This window comes from Myodes glareolus, chromosome 19 (assembly GCF_982192425.1).
Source record: "Myodes glareolus chromosome 19, mMyoGla1.1, whole genome shotgun sequence".
Taxonomy (NCBI): Eukaryota; Metazoa; Chordata; class Mammalia; order Rodentia; family Cricetidae; genus Myodes; species Myodes glareolus.
This window is the reverse complement of record NC_142044.1, coordinates 61,855,029-61,875,662: the sequence shown is the minus strand read 5'-3', so window position 1 is coordinate 61,875,662 and position 20,634 is coordinate 61,855,029. Positions and strand designations below refer to the sequence as shown.

At 54.1% G+C, this 20,634-nt stretch overlaps 1 protein-coding gene across 14 annotated transcripts in view; it reads left to right on the top strand.

Annotated features, from left to right (window-relative positions):
* The first annotated feature begins 257 nt into the window (after positions 1-257).
* Kmt2d (lysine methyltransferase 2D) overlaps positions 258-20,634 on the top strand; it is a 39,604-nt gene continuing 19,227 nt past the window's right edge. For 2 of the 14 annotated variants that reach the window (XM_087899255.1, XM_087899254.1), the window contains exons 1-32: positions 258-1,693; positions 5,881-5,966; positions 6,215-6,341; positions 6,507-6,730; positions 6,828-6,937; positions 7,043-7,205; positions 7,389-7,554; positions 7,648-7,762; positions 7,890-8,047; positions 8,225-8,370; positions 8,506-9,939; positions 10,032-11,128; positions 11,560-11,673; positions 11,940-12,050; positions 12,864-12,968; positions 14,122-14,303; positions 14,462-14,626; positions 14,715-14,824; positions 14,919-14,966; positions 15,432-15,653; positions 15,854-15,973; positions 16,064-16,177; positions 16,389-16,519; positions 16,603-16,747; positions 16,914-16,979; positions 17,150-17,266; positions 17,428-17,565; positions 17,665-17,749; positions 17,991-18,232; positions 18,322-18,395; positions 18,615-18,665; positions 18,748-20,562. In XM_087899255.1, the coding sequence (XP_087755381.1) occupies positions 5,918-5,966; positions 6,215-6,341; positions 6,507-6,730; positions 6,828-6,937; positions 7,043-7,205; positions 7,389-7,554; positions 7,648-7,762; positions 7,890-8,047; positions 8,225-8,370; positions 8,506-9,939; positions 10,032-11,128; positions 11,560-11,673; positions 11,940-12,050; positions 12,864-12,968; positions 14,122-14,303; positions 14,462-14,626; positions 14,715-14,824; positions 14,919-14,966; positions 15,432-15,653; positions 15,854-15,973; positions 16,064-16,177; positions 16,389-16,519; positions 16,603-16,747; positions 16,914-16,979; positions 17,150-17,266; positions 17,428-17,565; positions 17,665-17,749; positions 17,991-18,232; positions 18,322-18,395; positions 18,615-18,665; positions 18,748-20,562 (7,944 nt within the window). In that variant the 5' untranslated portion in view covers positions 258-1,693; positions 5,881-5,917. The remainder of the gene's footprint in view (positions 1,694-5,880; positions 5,967-6,214; positions 6,342-6,506; positions 6,731-6,827; positions 6,938-7,042; positions 7,206-7,388; positions 7,555-7,647; positions 7,763-7,889; positions 8,048-8,224; positions 8,371-8,505; positions 9,940-10,031; positions 11,129-11,559; positions 11,674-11,939; positions 12,051-12,863; positions 12,969-14,121; positions 14,304-14,461; positions 14,627-14,714; positions 14,825-14,918; positions 14,967-15,431; positions 15,654-15,853; positions 15,974-16,063; positions 16,178-16,388; positions 16,520-16,602; positions 16,748-16,913; positions 16,980-17,149; positions 17,267-17,427; positions 17,566-17,664; positions 17,750-17,990; positions 18,233-18,321; positions 18,396-18,614; positions 18,666-18,747; positions 20,563-20,634) is intronic. The other 12 variants (XM_087899251.1, XM_087899246.1, XM_087899250.1 and 9 more) reach the window with 10 other exon arrangements.

The window sequence follows — 20,634 nt, the reverse complement described above, 5'->3', positions numbered from 1 at the left end:
ATAGATGTTTTTGGGATCGTGAGAACACCGACAGTCCTTCGGCACGAAAGGGTCTTGGAGTTAGAAGACCTGAGACTCGTCCAGCTCTCTTCCGGCCCCCGAACGTGGCAAGAACCCACCCTTTGCAGCGCCAGGCGCCGTGCCTCACTTTCTCCATTTGCGGACTCCAGTTCCCAGGATGCAGAGCAGCGGCCAATCTCGAGGCTCTTTTTCCATTCCCCCCCCACCCCATGGCAAAGATTGTCCCCAGCCAAAACAAGGAGTTTCAAGGACCAATGACTTTAGGAAACAGAATTAAGAAGTGGCTAGACTCCTAATTTCACCACCCAGGAGGTAAAAGAGGCAGTTCCTGAGCGGCAGCGAAGAAGAGGGGGGCTTTATTCCCACGTGTCTGCCCGGCGGCCAGCCTGGCGCAGTAGGGGTTAACTTGCGGCGGAAGGATCCCGGAGCGTGTGCGTAGAACTGCAGAGTCACAGCCTTTCCTCCGAGAGGTTTGTATCCCTCCGCCGCCCCGCTCCAACACAAAATAGGGCCTCTTCTTCTCCTTTCTCCCCTTCTTGAGTGGGGTTCCCCAGGCAAAAGGCACCCCCTGGACCTCGTTCCGGACGCTCCTCGAGTCTCTACGACCGCTGCCCAGATCTCTGGCGAGGAAATAGGCTCTTCGCAGGAACCACCCTACCGGCCGAGCAGGAGGCGGAGGGGGGGAGGCGGAGCGGCGCCGCGCTGCACTACTTTCCTCTCCGGTTGCAAATGGCTGCCTCGTTCCCCACTTTCCGCTCAGTTTCCTGACCCCCCGGCGCCGGGAGCCGGGGCTGGACCATGCACCTCTAGACCCCCTGCGATCATAGCCTGCCGGGGGTCTAGGGGGTGCTGCGGACTACAGCCGGCCAGGCCGGGGGCGGGGCAGCTCCCGAGGCCGGAGGGGAAGGGAGGCGAGCGCTGGGCCTGGAGCGGCCGGAGGGGAGCGGGCAGAGGGCTCGCACCGCCCGCCCCTTCCTCTTCCTCGCCCACCAACCCTCCTCCCTTCCCCGGGGGGGAGCAGAAGGTGGGGGGCTCGAAGCCGCCGAGGGGGGACGCTCGGGGTCGCGGAGCCCGGCGCTGGGTGTGTGTCAGGTTCGGCCCCGCCGGCTCCGCGTCGCCGTAGCTCGCGCGGCCCCGGGGCGCCGGCCGGGCGGGGAGAGGGGCTCGGCGCGGCTGCGAGGGGCTCACGTTCCATCCGGGCCCGGCGCGCGGCGCGGCGCGGCGCGGCATTCCTTCCGGGCTGCTGGGGAGGCGCCTCGACGTTCCATCTGGAGAGCCTCGACGTTCCGCCCGAGCCCGGCGCGGGCGGCCGGGGCGCTGGCCGGGCCCTAGGACTGGGAGGCCGCCCGGCGACGCTGATGCGGAGCCTGCTCGCCCAAGATCAAAGCCACCGGTGCTCTCTTTGTGTCCGCTCGGGATTCGCCGCCCTGGGGCTGTCCATGGAAACCTAAACTGTTGGAACCCGAGGCAGAGAACCCCTCTTGGCTCCTTGCTTTTTTTTTTTCTTCCTGGGGAAAGGGTGGCCACTCCGACCTGGATTTACCGTTCTTGGCCCCCTTAAGCCCCCCCGAGTGGGGGGCGGCTGTGATCGCTCTGGCGGTTGGAGGTCGGGGAGCGGCCCGGGCTCTGGCCATGTTCTCGGATGAGGATTTCTGGATCGCCCTGTGAAGAGGTGAGTGAAGTCCGCCCGGCCTGGGCCCAGAAAAGGTTGGACTGGGGGCACAGCCAGATGGACTATCTTGGCCGGTGCTGGCCTTTAGGTTGGAGAAGGGGGTGCCAGAGTTGGGAAGGGTTCCTTTGGCAGGGTCTGTCAAGGGAACCTGAGCCAGCCACCAAGGCAGAGCTGAGGCCTGGTTTCTTGGGGTGTGCTTCTTTAAAGATTTGGGGTTCAGGGAACTACAGGAGTTTGGGAACATGTCCAGATAGCCTCTCTGCCTGTTTATTTTTGTGTTGAGGGAGTTCGACCAAACTAGGACCCAGGCCCTGATGCCAAAACCAATCCCAGGCTGCTGTCCCCCACCCCCAACCCCCAGGGTTCCTTTGGACAGATCAACCTGGGGTGGGGGTGCCACTGCCAGGTCGGACTTACTGCCAGATTGGACTTTAATGTTGTTCCTACCTAGCCGGGCACCCACAACAGTCTGGGAAACTCAAGGAGCCTTGGGTCCTTCATCAGGGGGAGGGTGGGTGGAAACTGGTGTGATGAAGAGGGGGGGCTGGGGCAAGAAGGTGGGGCTGGGGCAGCCCTGGCTTTGCTGGTTCAACTTTAAACTACCCCTGCCTCGCAAAGTGACCCCAGAAAGGCCTAGTGGTGTCTTAACCTGCTTTGCCTCCCCTTCTCTCGGGATGGACATAATCTCCAGGGGATTATAGAGGAGGCCGTTGAGATTTGTTCTCTACGAATGTGGGCTGCAAAAAAATGGCTTTTGTCTCCTGCTTTCTCTGGGCCTAATGTAGAGAGTTAGCTGTCCATGAGTCCCTGACGGATCCTGAAAGCCCCTGCCAGACCTCTAAAATGCTTTTCTGGCTACTGAGTGGTAAATAGTTCTCTGATGCTCTTCCAGTCCTGCAGAATAAGGTGGCTTGTACCTCTTTGGTGGAGAAATGACTTTATCTGTGCTCTTTTCTGCTGGAAGCCAGTGTTTCCACCCCTGGTAGGAGGTGCTGGGGAGAAGGGGTGTGTATGTGCAGCAGGAAGGGTGCAGCATGAACCTCCCGCCTCAGCCTCTGGGCCCTGGGCTGGGACAGTCTCACTCACACCTGTCATGTCGCCCAGCAGGGATTTGGCTAGTGTATTTTGCTCCCTCATTTCACCCCCTCCAAAATACGTTTGCTAGATCGCCTTGAGTCTTGTCTCAAAAAGGGGAAAGTAAGGGCTCTCTCCTTGAAAGGTTTCTGAGAGGTGGCACAGGGGCGGTGGAGTAAGGTGAGCTGTCACCTGTGGTCTCTGTGCCTGTTGTCTGCTCTCCAATGACTTTCTTAGGTGGCACTGTACCTTGTTAGCTCTCACTACCCCCTGGGCTGACCCGACCCAGGGACAATGTGTTACCATTTGGCTCCTTCCTAGAGGACTGCCCGAAAATGGGGGTGGAGAGAGGTGTGGTTTGATTCTCTAGCTGGGAACCAGGAAGTCCTGAGCCCCACTGAAGAGCTGTTCACTCAAGGGCCTGCTCCAGCCTTTCACCCCTCCAAGCCTCCATTTCCTCCCTTGCAGAGAAAATGGAGTGAAATCTATTGGTCTAGGGTGAACACAGGAAGGAGAGTAGCTGAGTAAATCTCTGCCTTCTTTCTTGTTGTTTGGGCCTTTTAGATGTAAGACTAAGAGGTGTCAGCTCCTAGAACAGAGGAAGCCTAGCCCAGGTACTAGCCTAGTTTCCATCCAGGGAAAACCCCCTTGGGATATCTGTGTGTGTCTGTGTTTACTGACTGAATGATGGGACCTGGGGTGGGGGACCTTTGCCTTTATTTGTTTAAATGCCTCAGGGACTTGATTGCTGTGCGCTTGGTCTTTCGGTATAGATGTTGGATTCAGGCTTGAGTAGTCAGGGTCTAAGGTTTCAGCTTCTTGGAGACGCTCCTGGATTCTTTATGGTACAGGAAAAGGACAGTTGGCTCTTTGGTGTCGAGTCTGTCACCCTCCCTCGCTCCATGAGTGGGACTTTTACTTTGGAGGACATTGCTGCTCTGTTCCTCAAGGCTAGATGAAGAAGGTAGTTTCTGTACCTTCTTGGGCAGTGCTAACTTTACCAGCCTGAGAAAGCTGTGCTTGGGGGAGGGCAGAGGAATTTGTCCCTCTGGCCTTGTGTGAGGCGGTCCTCCTACCCACTGTATTATCACTGTTGCTTTCTATTTGTTGCTGTTTGTGGTGCCTTTGGCCTCAACTCTGAGAACAGAGTTGGTGGAGGATCTGTAAGGAAAATATGATAAGATGCAAACGTTTAGAAAATTTTGAAGTCCTCTTGGACCTTTGGTGTGACCATTGAATAGGAAGAGGGGCCTGACTTGAGTCTTGACCTCCAGTTCCCTCTTACCACAGGTGACTTGTAAGGGCCTCTTGAAGTTCAGAGCACTTTTCTGTAAGCTGGCCAGATAGGCATTCTGCTTTCTTTTAAATGGACTGCTGTGTGTAAGGTTTGGGAAAAGGTGATTTGGGAATGGAGGTAATAGGTGTCAGGTGAAGCCCTGAGTCCCTTATCTGGCGGGGCCTGAGTGGTAGCAGGAGAGTAAGGTAACGTCCTTTACTTCGACATGGCTCAGGGGGTATTGCTGGCGCTGGAAATGAAATTGTGAATGTAGGGAAGGAAAACTGATGCCATGCTAGCTGGGGAATTGATTTCTGATCGTGGACACTCTGAGTGTTTCCCTTGTTGTTTAGTCCCCAAGTGATTGACTGGGATATTTGCTGTCCGATGTTAGAGGACAGGATTATCTGTACCCAGGTTGTTGTGATCACTGGCTAAACAAGAGGAGAGGGAATGATGGGAGATGAATTTCCCAGACCTTTAGTATTTGCAGTTCTTTTTCTGGGTTCTCTGCACCTCACCATCAGCATCTTGTTAAGAAAAGGGCCCACCCTTCTCACCAACAGCTGCAGGCACCCATCCTTTTCAACCTTCTTACGTAGGGTTTCTTTCCTAGTTACACTCTTGGTAATTCTTGTCTGTTTAAACAGTTTAACTATGTAGCTCTGACTGGCCTGGAGCTCTCTATGTAGACCAGGCTGGCCTCCAACTTGGATTGATCCCTCTGTTTCTGTCTCCCAATAAATGACATTATTGAATGTACCACCAGGCCTAGTATCTCTGTAATTCTTACTCTTGACTCCTCTTGGCCTTTGTACAATACTAACTGTGCTGCCTTAGAGGTCAAGGAAATTTAACCAAATGTCCTGTGGGTCTTAAGCTTTTCAGGTGTATATTTGTGTATTTCATTGGGTTTTGATATATGCTGGACTCTATGAGAAAGGAGAGAGGGACCGTTAACTGCGAGTATTTGGAAACCCTGCTTGACTTAAGAGGAAGGAAACTATTCTGCTGTTATGTCCTGCCCCATTTAGCCCTCCTCCAAGTAGCAATGTGCTTCCTGAGACTACAACTCCCAGCATGCTTAGCCCCAGGCCTGCTTACACATGCTCAGTAACTCTTAAGGCCCACTTCTGTTAACTACTAAGAGCATCTAAGGAAGAAGGGCAGTTGGCGTTGCCAAGGGCAACAACCTGAGGCCTTCATGCTAAGTGAGACCCAGAGCTCCTTTAGGACTGGGGCCAGTCATAGTCCTAAGTCTCATGACTGGCAACTGAGGGTTCTGTTTGTTGTGTTTGGGATGTCCTTGTTGAAAGCAATAGAGATCCATTCACAGCTAGCCTATAGTTTAGTACTGTGTTGAATCTCTTGCAAGACCCTAGGAGTCTTCCTTTTGAGAGAGGGATTTTGGCATGACTGAGACTTCTGGGTCATCATTACCCAGTGATTACTTCCAGGACTGTAGGATAGTAGCTAACCTGAGACCTGAGAATAAAGACCAGGGAATAGCACCCAGGAGTTAAGATGAGACAATAGATTCTACTAAATGTAACTGGATGTATTTTTAGTTGAATGTGATTGCCTTAGGAACTGTTATGGAGTAGGGTGGAAGAGGGAAAGTGGGAACCAGGATGAGAGGAGGTATGTGTTTGGCGAAGAGGTCGGTAGTGGAATACGATTTCGAATACTTTTACTTGTCATTACTATAGAGGTTTGCAAGACAGGGTTTGTCTCTGATGTCTGAAGGGTCTGATTACCATTAGTTGATTTCTTATAATGGGAAAAAGGCCCATTGGAGAAGTTTATTGCACATACGAGTATCTTTTGGCACCAACAGGTCTCCCCGAGAGGGCCCTGCCCAGTCGGAGAGAGGGATGGACAGCCAGAAGCCGCCTGGTGAAGATAAAGATTCAGAACCGGCAGGTGAGTAAGGACAATTTCTGAGTTTGCCTACAGCTTTTGGCTCCTCATGGGTAACCCTGTATGTCTAGTTTTGGCACAAGTCCTGGCTAAGTCTGTAATAGACAGGAAATTGGAGAACTTTGTTCTTTGAGACAAAAGTTTCAATGCTACTGTGAGCTATTGAGGGTTTAGATAATTTTCATGCATCCGATGAGTGAACTTGGGAATCTAAGTCAGGCTGACGTGTACTGTTCTCTCTGTTTGTTCAGCTGATGGACCTGCAGCCTCTGAGGAGCCAGGTGCCACTGAGCCAGACCTTCCTAACCTGTGTGTTGGGGAGGTCTCTGTCCCCAGCTCTGGGAGTCCCAGGCTTCAAAAGCCTCCTCATGACTGCAGGTAACTTGTCTGTGGAAACGGGACTTTCTGGGCACATAAAGATTTGATTAGTGTGTCTAGGGCTCTACAGAAGAGGCTGTGGGGAATGAAATGAGGAAGATGCATGCATATGCCCATCATGTGGTCATCAGGGCCTGCATAGTGCTGATGTTTGTGTGTCCACAGTGGGGGTCCAGCACGGCGTTGTGCTCTCTGTAACTGCGGGGAGCCCAGCCTGCATGGGCAGAGGGAGCTACAGCGCTTTGAATTGCCATTTGACTGGCCCCGGTCTCCAGCGGTGTCCTCTGGGGGAAACCTGGGGCCCTGTGAAGCAGTGCTGCTCAGTGAGGACCTGTCACAAATTGGTTTCCCTGAGGGCCTTACACCTGCCCACCTAGGAGAACCTGGAGGTAAGTGAGAACGGTGGGCTTGGAAGCAGAGTAGAGGTTGGGCAGTCTTGAGATTGTGTTAATTTGTTCCTCTCTTTACCCCTTCCCACCTATAAAGGGCACTGCTGGGCGCATCACTGGTGTGCCGTGTGGTCAGCAGGTGTGTGGGGGCAGGAGGGCCCAGAACTATGTGGTGTGCACAAGGCCGTCTTCTCAGGGATCTCCCAGGTAGGGCTGAGCTGATGGTTGCAGAGGTGAAAGCAGGGCAGAGTGGGCCACACTGAGGGCTAGAGAGAGCTGACTGGCTCTGCGGCGTTCTTCTCACCCTCGCAGCGCTGCTCCCACTGCACCAGGTTCGGTGCCTCCATTCCCTGCCGCTCACCTGGATGTCCACGGCTTTACCACTTTCCCTGTGCAGCTGCCAGTGGTTCCTTCTTATCCATGAAAACCCTGCGGCTGCTCTGCCCAGACCACAGTGAGGGGGCTGCACATTTGGGTGAGAAGTCTTGTTCTGTGGATACAGAGAAAATGAAGGACCAAGTGTCCTCCATAAAGCATTCTTCAAATCTAAAATGACATAGAGTCATTCTGTACCAAATGCATGGTAGTTATATTTCACAGTGTTCAGTGGTGTGGGCACCCCAAAGTTGACCTGCACTGTCCTTCCCTCCTATTGCAGAGGAGGCTCGCTGTGCAGTGTGTGAGGGGCCGGGGGAGCTCTGTGACCTCTTCTTCTGCACTAGCTGTGGGCATCACTATCATGGAGCCTGTCTGGACACTGCTCTGACTGCCCGCAAGCGTGCTGGCTGGCAGTGCCCTGAATGCAAAGAGTGCCAAGCCTGCAGGTAAGAGTGTGAGGGCTGAAGTGTAGCCATATGCAAAGTGTGAGCAGAAAACGGTACTAGGAAGGATCCCATAATGTGTCCTGTGCCCCTCAGGAAACCTGGTAATGATTCTAAGATGTTGGTCTGTGAGACGTGTGACAAAGGATATCATACTTTCTGCTTACAACCACCCATAGAGGAGCTGCCTGCTCACTCGTGGAAATGTACGGTGAGTGTCTTCTGATGCCAACTCCTTCAGCATCTCCACAGTTGCCTTGCGTTTGCCCGTCGGGTGTACTCCTTTTTTTTCCACTGTGGTTTGACTAGTGCCTGTCTTGCCTGCTTGCTTCCCCTAGACATGCCGGGTATGTCGGGCCTGTGGGACAGGCTCAGCAGAATTGAATCCGAACTCTGAGTGGTTTGAGAACTATTCACTCTGTCACCGTTGTCATAAAACCCAGGGAAGTCAGCCTGTCATTTCTGTTGCTGAGCAGCGCCCACCTGTCTGTAGCAGGTAAGTGGTATAGACAGATTGGGATGGGGTATCAGAAGGGGTGAGACTGGCAAGGGCCATGTTAAAAGAGGGCAGTCAGTAGTGCAATCCATAGTACTTACGCCTTGCTCCAGTATGCTCTCTAGGAGTTGTTAGCTGGTGAGAGCCACAGTGCCTGCTCCCCTGTACCCTCTGCAGATTATCACCCCCAGAGCCTGGTGATATCCCCACTGATGAGCCCGATGCTCTGTACGTTGCATGCCAAGGGCAGCCAAAGGGTGGGCACGTGACCTCTATGCAACCCAAGGAACCGGGGCCCCTGCAATGTGAAGCCAAACCACTAGGTGAGTAGGGTTTAAAGGTCCCTGAAATTACGCTTTTGTTCTGTGGCAGAGGCAGAGTTTGCTTCCTCCAGACCCTGCACTCTTTGTGGAGTTAGGATCTGAGCTAGGTGGGAATAGACTGTGTTGTGTCTACAGGGAGAGCAGGGACCCAGCTTGAAGCCCAGTTGGAGGCTCCCCTAAATGAGGAGATGCCACTGCTGCCTCCACCAGAGGAGTCACCCCTGTCCCCACCACCTGAGGAATCCCCTACATCTCCACCACCTGAGGCCTCACGCCTGTCCCCACCACCTGAGGAATCACCTGAATCCATGCTACCTGAGACATCACACCTGTCCCCACCGACTGAGGAGTCTCCTTTGTCTCCCCCACCTGAATCATCACCTTTTTCTCCACTGGAGGAGTCAGCCCCCTCTCCTGCATTAGAGACACCCCTGTCCCCACCTCCTGAAGCCTCACTCCTGTCTCCACCATTTGAGGAATCTCCTTTGTCCCCTCCACCTGAGGAATTGCCCACTTCCCCACCACCTGAAGCATCTCGCCTATCTCCACCACCTGAAGAGTCACCCATGTCCCCTCCACCTGAAGAGTCACCCATGTCCCCTCCACCCGAGGCATCTCGTCTGTTCCCACCATTTGAAGAGTCTCCTCTGTCTCCTCCACCTGAAGAGTCTCCTCTGTCCCCACCTCCGGAGGCATCACGCCTGTCCCCACCCCCTGAGGACTCACCCATGTCTCCCCCACCTGAAGACTCACCTATGTCCCCCCCACCTGAAGTGTCACGCTTCTCCCCTCTGCCTGTCCTGTCACACTTATCTCCCCTGCCTGAGGTCTCACGGCTGTCCCCACCACCTGAGGAATCTCCCCTCTCCCCACCACCTGAGGACTCTCCCACATCACCTCCACCTGAGGCTTCACGACTCTCCCCTCCCCCTGAAGACTCTCCAGCTTCACCGCCACCAGAGGACTCACTTATGTCCCTGCCGCTGGAAGAGTCGCCCTTGTCACCACTGCCTGAGGAACCTAGACTCTGCCCTCAGCCCGAGGAACCATACCTGTCTCCTCAGCCTGAGGAGCCCCGACTCTGTCCCCAGCCTGAGGAACTGCCTCTGTCTCCACGGTCTGAGGAGCCATGCCTGTCCCCTGTGCTTGCAGAGCCGTGTTTATCTTCTCAGCCTGAGGAGCTACGCTTGTCCCCTATGCCTCAGGAACAACATCTGTCCCCTCAGCCTGAGGAACCACACCTGTCCCCTCAGCTTAAGGAACCGCATCTGTCTCCCCAATCTGAGGAGCCTTGCCTGTCCCCTATGCCTGAGGAGCCATGCCTGTCCCCCAAGCCTGAGGAACTATACCGATCTCCTCGGCCTGAAGAACCTCCTGAGGAATCAAGCCAGTGCCCTGCACCTAAGGAGTTGTCCTTGTTTCCCCCAACTGGAGAGCCACCTTTATCCCCCATGCTTGGAGAGCAAGCCGTGTCTGAGCCTGGGGAACCACCTCTATCCCCACTTCCTGAGGAGCTGCCCTTGTCCCTTTCCGGGGAGCCAGCCTTGTCACCTCGGCTGATGCCACCAGGTAAGGATATGCTAATTTCCCCGTACTCTGGGGCAATCTTAACACTTTACGGCACATCTAATCTAAGTCTCTCTTTTTTTCTTCTCCCTCAGATCCTCTTCCTCCTCCACTCTCACCCATTATCCCAGCTGCAGCGCCTCCCGCCTTGTCTCCTTTGGGGGAGTTAGAGTACCCCTTTGGTGCCAAAGGGGACAGTGACCCTGAGTCACCATTGACTGCCCCCATCCTAGAGACACCTATCAGCCCTCCACCAGAAGCTAACTGCACTGACCCTGAGCCCGTACCCCCAATGATCCTTCCTCCATCTCCAGGCTCCCCCATGGGACCTGCTTCTCCTCTCCTCATGGAGCCCCTTCCTCCACCTTGTTCTCCACTCCTTCAGCATCCCTTGCCTCCTCCAAGCTCCCCTCCTTCCCAGTGTTTACCTCCCGCTCTGCCGCTGTCTGTTCCCTCCCCATTGAGTCCTGTGCAGAAGGCAGTGGATGTCTCAGATGAAGCTGAGCTGCATGAAATGGAGACTGAGAAAGGTCCAGAACCTGAGTGCCCAGCCTTGGAACCCAGTGCCACCAGTCCTCTGCCATCCCCTATGGAGGACCTTTCTTGCCCTGCCCCCAGCCCTGCCCCCGCCCTGGATGACTTCTCTGGCTTGGGAGAAGACACAGCCCCTCTAGATGGGACTTCAGAGTCACAGGCTGGACAGACCCCTGGCAGTCTGCCTAGTGAACTTAAAGGTTCTCCTGTGCTCCTGGATCCTGAGGAGCTGACTCCTGTGACCCCTATGGAGGTCTATGGCCCAGATTGCAAGCAGGCAGGGCAGGGCTCACCCTGTGAAGAGCAGGAGGAGCCTGGTGCACCAGTGGCCCCCATGCCACCCACTCTCATCAAATCAGACATTGTTAATGAGATCTCTAATCTGAGCCAGGGCGATGCTAGTGCCAGTTTTCCTGGTTCAGAGCCCCTCCTGGGCTCTCCAGATCCTGAGGGGGGCGGCTCCTTGTCCATGGAGCTGGGAGTGTCGACAGATGTCAGTCCAGCCCGAGATGAGGGCTCCTTGCGCCTCTGTACCGACTCACTGCCAGAGACGGATGACTCACTGTTGTGTGACACTGGGACAACTATCAGTGGAGGCAAAGCAGAGGGAGATAAAGGACGGCGGCGCAGCTCCCCAGCCCGTTCCCGAATCAAACAGGTGAGAGGCTTCTCAGCCACTGGATATCAGTTACGGCCCTGAGCTCCGAGCTGCCTTTGCACCTGACTTTGCGTAGTCTAGACTCATACAGAGATCCTTTAGTCCAGCTTTGCCTAACCTGCTACTGTGCGTAGAGGAGTAAATAGTTTACTCAGGTTCATGGTCACTCAGAAAGACAACTGGGAACAAAATCTTGGTCCTCTCAAGTCATTGTTGTTGTTCTTTTTGTCCTTATCTCCCATTCACCATTCTTGGAAGAAGAGCTTGGCCCAGTCACTACTTGTTGCTGTTTGGAAACTAGCTTTTTTTCTGTCCTCTGAATGGGACACCTAGGTCTTTTTCCCCCCTTAAGCCTGTTAGACTCTGTTGGTCATCTTTTCTTCCTCCAAGGCTGCAATGGAGCCTTGTAATGGTCCTCTTCTCGGTTGCAGGGTCGTAGCAGTAGTTTCCCAGGACGACGCCGACCTCGTGGAGGAGCACATGGAGGAAGGGGGAGAGGGCGGGCCCGACTGAAGTCCACCACATCTTCTGTTGAGACCCTGGTAGTAAGGACGGGCTTTGCCACCCCGCCCCACACCCCGCAAAGCATGCTTCCCTGCTCCTGGAGAGATGAGCATGATTAAAATCCCGTCAGTCCTTTGCCTGCCAGACTCTGCCCTTGGGTCCCCCAGCTGGAGAAGTGGGAGGTTTTTGGCTCTTAGGCTTTCATCTTAGCCAGGAATTCACAGCTCTTTCCTGAATGTTGCAGAGAGGACAGCTTAACCGGGGCAGGCTTCTCTTCTTCACTTTCTGCAACTTTTTCCTTGTTAAGGTGGCTGATATTGATAGTTCTCCGAGCAAGGAGGAAGAGGAGGAAGACGATGATACCATGCAAAACACCGTGGTTCTCTTCTCTAACACAGACAAATTTGTTCTAATGCAGGTACCGTACTGAACTGGGATGGCCCCAGCCTTAGTGGTGAGAGTAGGCATGCAGAGCTCTGTGTGTGTATGTGTGCTTACGTGTGTGTACATGTGTGCAAACCTACTTTGCTGAGAGGGTGGGTGGGAAAAGCAGGGACCTTCTTTGCTTCTTGGGATACTGAGCTAAGAGGAAGTGGCTGGGAGTGTGAATTGTGGAAGCCTGTATGTGTTGCCATCTCCATAATCTTGAAGCCACTGTGTTCTTTGTCACTTACGACTCTTCCCAGACAAGTCTTCACCCTGGCTTGTCTTCCTGTGGCTTCTCACATTTGCCGGTTTCTAGTTACTTGACCAGACCAAGAGGGCATTCTAGGGAGGTGCAGCTTTTGTGAGATGGGTGGGAGATGTAAGGGACCCTTGGTGACCTAGGAAGTGTCTTAATACTATGACATGGGCTTCTGATTACCTCCTAGTCTTTGTCTGGGACTTACTTGCAGGGCTAGGTAGATGACTTAGGAGTAATGTTTGCTCTGTAAGCAGGAGGACCCGAGTTCAAATACCCAATACCTATTTAAAAGCTGGTTACGGCCGTACATACCTGTCACTTCAAGTGCTGTGGGGAGGAGACAGATAGATCCCAGGAACTTGTTGGCTAACCACCTTAAGTGAAACTGTGAGCTTTAGGTTCACTGAGAGACCTTATTTTAAAAAATAGGCTGGAAAGTAGTAGAAGAAATCTTTGACTTCTTCCACATTGTCCCCCTACCCCCATCCCAACACACACAAACAGAGGCAGAGGCATGCTCAGATGTTTGGTTTTCTGTTTCCACAGGACATGTGTGTGGTGTGTGGCAGCTTTGGCCGAGGGGCCGAGGGCCACCTCTTGGCCTGTTCCCAGTGCTCCCAGTGCTATCATCCCTACTGTGTCAACAGCAAGGTGAGTTCAGGGCAGTCAGCCTGTTATCACCTAGTCCCCAGTTCTTGCCACACTGTGCTTATTAGTTTATTACGTTTATCTGGTGTGTATGGTGGGGAAGGGGACTGTGCATGTGTCAGCGCGTAATTGTTGAGGTCAGAGGACCACTTGTGGGATCATTTCCTTCCACCATGTGGATCTCGGATCAAACTCATGTCACCATACTTGGTGACAAAGGCCTTTATCTGCTGAGCCATCTCATCAGCCTGACACACGAAATCTTAAAGTGGCTGTGGCTGTTGGAAGTCATTGATTAGTTGTCAGTACTGTCAAACTCAGAGAGAAGTGCTTGGGAATTCATGACAGACTTTGTAGTTTCTTTTTATTTATTTTTTTTGTTTTTTGCTGGAGCTTTGGAGCCTGTCCTGTAACTCACTCTGTAAAGCAGTCTGGTCTCAAACTCACAGAGATCTGTCTGCCTCTGCCTCCCGAGTGCTGGGATTAAAGGCTGCACCACCACAGCCCGGCAAGTTTGTAGTTTCTTTGCATAGACAAAGCTTGCTGGTGTAATTCAGTCCACTGTATAAGTGCTGACAATTTTACTAGTAGAAAACATGGTGTATGGCCAGGAGTGGTGGCATATACCTTTAATCCCAGCCGCAGGCAGGTCTTTTGTGAGTTTGAGGTCAGCATGGTCTGTATAGTGAGCTCCAGGATAGCCAGAGCTACATAGTTGAGACCCTGTTTCAGCAAAACAAAACCAGGGTATAGTCTGGAATTAGCTCATAGACTCAAAACTGTAACTGTACATCCACAAATAGATAGCAATGTCTTTAACCTAAGGCATAATCAGTCCTTTGGGGTTTTCCCAAAACTATTTATTAATTAATCCACCGCTACATATATTAACTTATATTAGTAACAGGTTCTAAAAGGTGAATAAAAGTGGGGGCTGCTTAGTGAAGGATGTGCAATTCATTCTCAGAGTAGAGCTGTGGCTAGTGAGATTGTTCTATGTTCAGCAGAGACCCCAGGAGCCTCTGGAGATATACTTTGTCGGGGAGCAAAGAGTGATCTGTACAAATCTCTCTCTGCTCAGAGGTCTGGCCTTCAGCCATATAAGCCCTATGAATCTCCCCTCCCCGCACCTGAGGCATCTCTTTCTCTGTACCAGATCACCAAGGTGATGCTGTTAAAGGGTTGGCGTTGTGTGGAGTGTATTGTGTGTGAGGTATGCGGCCAGGCCTCCGACCCTTCACGCCTGCTGCTCTGTGATGATTGTGACATTAGCTACCATACGTACTGCCTGGACCCTCCACTGCTCACTGTGCCCAAGGGTGGCTGGAAGTGCAAATGGTAAGGAGGCTGGGAGTCTTTCAAGGGTCTGACAGGAGATGGTGGATGGACCTGAGGTACAGTTAGAATAGATCCAATGTTGAATGCACGATGACCTGTGTTTAGGAGACCAGCCAGGAACCTAGCTTAGGCACTGAAGGTCTTTCTGCGTCTCCTAGGTGTGTGTCTTGTATGGAGTGTGGGGCTGCCTCCCCTGGCTTCCACTGTGAATGGCAGAATAGTTACACACATTGCGGGCCCTGTGCCAGCCTGGTAACCTGTCCTATCTGTCATGCTCCCTATGTGGAGGAAGACCTGCTAATCCAGTGTCGCCACTGTGAACGGTGAGAGCATTTCTTTCTCCTCATGTGTGTTCCACGTGCTGCTCTCAGCTGGCTTTGCCTGTGCTCATCCCCATGTCCCTATGCCTAGGTGGATGCATGCTGGCTGTGAGAGTCTCTTCACAGAGGATGAAGTGGAACAGGCTGCCGATGAAGGCTTTGACTGTGTTTCCTGTCAGCCCTATGTGGTGAAGCCTGTGGGTGAGTGTCAGCTTGGAAGAGCAGAGAGGACACAGGTGTGTCTTCATTTGGGACAGTGCCCTAAGCTGCCTATGGTTTGTCCTTCTTCCCTTAGCACCTGTTGCCCCCCCAGAATTGGTACCTGTGAAGGTAAAAGAGCCAGGTAAGTTACAGAGATTCTGAATACCCAAACCAGCTAAAACCATAGACCATCTCCTCTGCTCCATCCTCAGGGTAAATGGCCTACCTGAGGTCACTTACCAAGTTAGTGACAAAGTTATGGTTAGAACCAAAGCTTTCATATCTCCAGATGTGTTCCTTTTACCAGGCAAGTCAGCTTCTCTACTATGAGAATTTCATTCAAGAGAGCACACCTTTCTCTTACAGAAGGGGACAGGTCAATAGGTTAATAGGTTCTGGATATAGCTAGGTTTCTCCAGTAGCAGACTCATCTCAGGACCCCTCAGTCACTGGTAGAGCCTCTGGTGGCTGTTATCTCTAGCCCTTGGAGTCTGATAGGACTTGGCTGTCACTGCTTATGTCTCAGCTGGGAACAGGGGTTGAAATTTGGCGTTTTGGTTTCCCTGGGCTTCCGTCCAGGGGTCATATGTTCTTCCCTGTTGTCCAGAACCCCAGTTCTTTCGCTTCGAGGGTGTGTGGCTGACAGAAACTGGCATGGCGGTGCTGCGTAACCTGACCATGTCACCACTGCACAAGCGGCGCCAGCGGCGAGGACGGCTAGGCCTCCCAGGCGAGGCAGGGCTGGAGGGTTCTGAGCCCTCAGATGCCCTTGGCCCTGATGACAAGAAGGATGGGGACCTGGACACTGACGAGCTGCTCAAGGGTGAAGGTTGTGCTGGGGAATCTCAGAGAAAGGCAGATAGTGGGAGAAGCACAGCCTGCTGGAGTTGGGATGTTGGGTAGGGGCTGCAGAGCCACTACTGGCCATCCTCCAGCCCTGCGGCAGCTTCCTGGGTTCCCTCTTGCAGGATGATAAGGATAAAAGGGTCCGTCCCTCTGACCTGCCTCTGTCTCTTGTGTTACATGCAGGTGGTGTGGAGCACATGGAGTGTGAAATTAAACTAGAAGGCCCTGCCAGCCCTGATGCAGAGCCTGGCAAAGAAGAAACAGAGGAAAGCAAAAAACGCAAGCGCAAACCCTATCGTCCGGGTATGGCCCTGGAGTGGGGTTGTGGGGCAGTAAAGACCGCTTGCCAGGTCTCTCTAGTGGCTTCTCGTTCCTAATTCTGCTTCCTTGCAGGCATTGGTGGTTTCATGGTACGACAGCGAAAGTCTCATCCGCGTGTGAAAAGGGGGCCTGCTGCACAGGCGGAGGTGTTGAGTGGGGATGGGCAGCCCGACGAGGGTGAGACGGGTGAGGGCACCAGTGGGGCCTGGGAAGAAGGTGGGGATCACGGCACATGGGCAGTGCCAGTGAGACCAGGGTGTGAATTCACTTCAAGGGCAAGGTGGGTGGAAGGTTTAATTGGGTGGGGAAGGAGTAGTTAGGGGGAGTCTCCCCACAGAGTTGACCCTGCCATGCTTGGTGTCTCCAGAAAGCCTGAGCCCTTCTCCTTTGTCCATAGTGATGCCTGCTGATCTGCCTGCAGAGGGCTCTGTGGAACCAAGCCTTGCTGAGGGGGATGAGAAGAAGAAGCAGCAGCGAAGGGGTCGCAAAAAGAGCAAGCTGGAAGATATGTTCCCTGCTTATTTGCAGGTAGGTTTCAGACTCCCTAGGGTGAAGGGAGGGTCTACAGCCACAGGGCATCAAGAAACCATTTCTTTTGACTTCTCCTGCAGGAAGCCTTCTTTGGGAAGGAACTTCTGGACCTGAGTCGGAAGGCCCTTTTTGCAGTTGGAGTGGGCCGGCCAAGTGGACCGGGAACTCAAAAGCCCCGGGGGGATGGAGGTTCCGAGAAGAAGGAGCTCTCTGCCTTGCACAAAGGTCAGTTGATGGAAATGACATGTTCTGGTGTGTCCACTCTACCTTTCTGCTTTGTAGTTGGCAAAATGTCTAGGGGGAGGGCCTGTCAACTAAGGGTGGGCCAAGGGCCCCATTCTGGGCATCAAGTGTCCCTCACCTCTGATGGCAGTGGTACTGTTGTTCCTAGGAGATGATGGTCCAGATGTGGCAGATGAAGAGTCCCGTGGGCCTGAGGGCGTGGCTGATATAACAGGTGAGGGCTGCTGTGGGAGTTGGGTGCTGTCTTGGTTTTACTTGTTATCAGTTGGCTCTGCCCCGAACACTGCCAGAGCTGGTGCCTGAGCGCTGTTCCATGGGTCCTGGGGTTCATACTGGCCTGTGTAGTACCTCTATACCTCTGTAACTGGTGGTTTTCTTCTGAAGTTACAGGACTTGAGGATGGGGGTGTAAAGGCATCGCCAGTGCCCAGTGACCCTGAGAAGCCGGGGACCCCAGCTGAAGGAATGCTTAGCTCCGACTTAGACAGGATTCCCACCGAAGGTGAGGCATGTATGAGGTCTTCTGTAGAAGGATCCTCCATGGGAAAAGAAGGTCCTGTGTGTGGGCCTGATCTGGTGATCCTCATTGGCCATGACCATGTATAGACCTGTGGTATCATATGAACCTCATACTTAGCAGTGTGCTTTGTCATTCTCCCACAGAACTGCCCAAGATGGAGTCCAAGGACCTGCAGCAGCTCTTTAAGGATGTCCTGGGTTCAGAAAGAGAACAGCCTTTGGGTTGTGGAACTCCTGGCCTAGAAGGCAGCCGTACACCACTGCAGAGGCCCTTTCTCCAAGGTGCTTATGGCAGGGGGCTGATTCCAAGTCTGCCGAAGCTAGCCTTGCTCTCTGAGTAGGCCCGTTGCTCCTTTTTCTCTGATCTCATTGCTCTTGCAGGTGGACTCCCTTTGGGCAGCCTCTCTTCCAGTAGCCCAATGGATTCCTACCCAGGCCTCTGCCAGTCTCCCTTCTTGGATTCTAGGTTGGTATCTATTCTTAATTGTCATGGTGGTCCCTATTGTCCTTTCCCTCTGCGTGGTCCCTGCTGTGCCTCCTTTGGACTCTGAGCCACTAAGAGATCACTCTCTTGCTCTTCATACACTACACCCTTGTTAGTGATCTTTCTTAAGTGGCTCAGAGCAGTGGCTTCGGGCTCTGGGCAGTTTGTCTGCGGTGGGTCTTGAAATCCTTACCCTCTGTGACTCTCTGCCCCTGCGCCCCAGGGAGCGCGGGGGCTTCTTTAGCCCAGAACCCGGTGAGCCAGACAGCCCTTGGACAGGCTCAGGGGGCACCACGCCCTCCACTCCTACTACCCCTACCACAGAGGGTGAGGGCGACGGGCTGTCCTATAACCAGCGGAGTCTACAGCGTTGGGAAAAAGATGAGGAACTGGGCCAGCTCTCCACTATTTCACCTGTACTCTATGCCAACATTAACTTTCCTAATCTCAAGCAAGATTACCCAGGTACCCCTGGGCGAGGGCAAGGGAAACAACCCGTCAGGTGGAGGGGTCACCTGCTAAGACTCCTTTGACTTAATCTTTCTGCTCTCCAGACTGGTCCAGCCGATGTAAACAAATCATGAAACTCTGGAGGAAGGTTCCGGCTGCTGACAAAGCCCCCTACCTGGTAAGGCAGAGCCTCGGCCAGTGTGAGACCTGAAGCAGAAGCATCTTTAGGGGTTCATCTCAGTTCCTTCCTCTCCTTCTGTCCCTCTTACCCTGTCTCCTGCCGCCCATAAAGTAGCTGGGATAGGAAGGACTGATTTCTGGGGGAGGCAATGTGGCAAGGTTGGGGGCTGGGCTTGAGGCTAAGCGTGAAGCCCTGTGTTATATCCTTGTCCCTTAGCAAAAGGCCAAAGATAACCGGGCTGCTCACCGCATCAACAAGGTGCAAAAGGTAAGTGGTGGCTTTTCTAGGACTTGGGGCCATGGTTCATTTCTACAGCAGTCTGACTGCTCTACTTGGTCCGTCTCTGTAGCAGGCTGAGAGCCAGATCAACAAGCAGGCCAAGGTGGGCGACATAGCCCGTAAGACTGATCGACCGGCCCTCCATCTCCGCATTCCCTCCCAGCCAGGGGCACTGGGCAGTCCGCCCCCTGCTGCGGCCCCCACCATTTTCATTGGCAGTCCCACCACCCCTGCTGGCTTGTCTACCTCTGCGGACGGGTTCCTTAAGCCACCAGCGGGCACAGTGCCCGGCCCTGACTCACCTGGTGAGCTCTTCCTCAAGCTCCCGCCCCAGGTGCCCGCCCAAGTGCCTTCGCAGGACCCCTTTGGACTGGCCCCTGCCTATCCCCCAGAGCCCCGCTTCTCTGCGGCACCACCCACCTATCCTCCTTACCCAAGCCCGTCTGGAGCCCCTGCCCAGCCTCCAATACTGGGCACCACAACTCGACCTGGGACTGGCCAGCCAGGGGAATTCCACACTACCCCACCGGGTACCCCCAGACACCAGCCTTCCACGCCTGACCCCTTTCTCAAACCCCGCTGCCCGTCATTGGACAACCTGGCTGTGCCTGAGAGCCCAGGGGTCGCAGGAGGCAAGGCTTCCGAGCCTCTACTCTCACCCCCACCTTTTGGGGAGTCCCGGAAGACCCTAGAGGTGAAGAAGGAAGAGCTTGGGGCATCCTCTCCTGGCTATGGACCCCCAAACCTGGGCTGTGTTGACTCACCCTCCTCAGGCGCCCACCTGGGTGGCCTGGAGTTAAAGGCACCTGATGTCTTCAAAGCCCCTCTAACCCCTCGGGCATCTCAGGTAGAGCCCCAGAGCCCGGGCCTGGGCTTGAGGGCCCAGGAGCCACCCCCTGCCCAGGCTTTGGCCCCTTCTTCTCCCAGCCACCCGGAAGTCTTTCGTTCTGCCTCCTACCCTGACCCATATGCCCAGCCCCCATTGACTCCTCGGCCCCAACCCCCACCTCCTGAGAGCTGCTGTGCCCTGCCTCCTCGATCACTGCCCTCTGACCCTTTCTCCAGAGTGCCCGCTAGTCCTCAATCCCAGTCCAGTTCCCAGTCCCCATTGACTCCACGTCCTCTGTCTGCTGAGGCTTTCTGCCCATCCCCTGTTACCCCTCGCTTCCAATCCCCTGACCCTTATTCTCGTCCACCCTCACGCCCTCAGTCCCGTGACCCTTTTGCCCCATTGCATAAGCCACCCCGACCCCAGCCCCCTGAAGTTGCCTTTAAGGCTGGGCCCCTAGCCCACACTCCGCTGGGAGCTGGGGGTTTCCCAGCAGCCCTGCCATCTGGTCCAGCAGGTGAGCTCCATGCCAAGGTCCCAAGTGGGCAACCCCCCAATTTTGCCCGTTCTCCTGGGACAGGCGCATTTGTGGGCACCCCATCTCCCATGCGGTTCACTTTCCCTCAGGGGGTAGGTGAGCCTTCCCTAAAGCCCCCTGTCCCTCAGCCTGGTCTCCCTCCACCCCATGGGATCAACAGCCATTTTGGGCCTGGCCCTACCTTGGGCAAGCCTCAAAGCACAAACTACGCAGTAGCCACGGGGAGCTTTCACCCATCAGGCAGCCCCCTGGGACCCAACAGTGGGCCCACAGGGGAGGGCTATGGGATGTCCCCACTACGCCCCGCATCAGTTCTGCCACCTCCCACACCCGATGGATCCCTCCCCTACTTGTCCCATGGAGCCTCACAAAGGGCAGGCATCACTTCTCCAGTGGAGAAGCGAGAAGACGCAGGAGCTACGATGAGTAGCGGCTCTTTGGTAACACCTGAACTCTCAAGTGCCCCGGATGCAGGCATGTCTAGCCTTAGCCAGACGGAACTGGAGAAGCAACGACAGGTGAGTGAGTGGATGTCCTATACCTGATCGCACCATATTTCTATTCATTCTACCAGCCCTATGATGAGAATG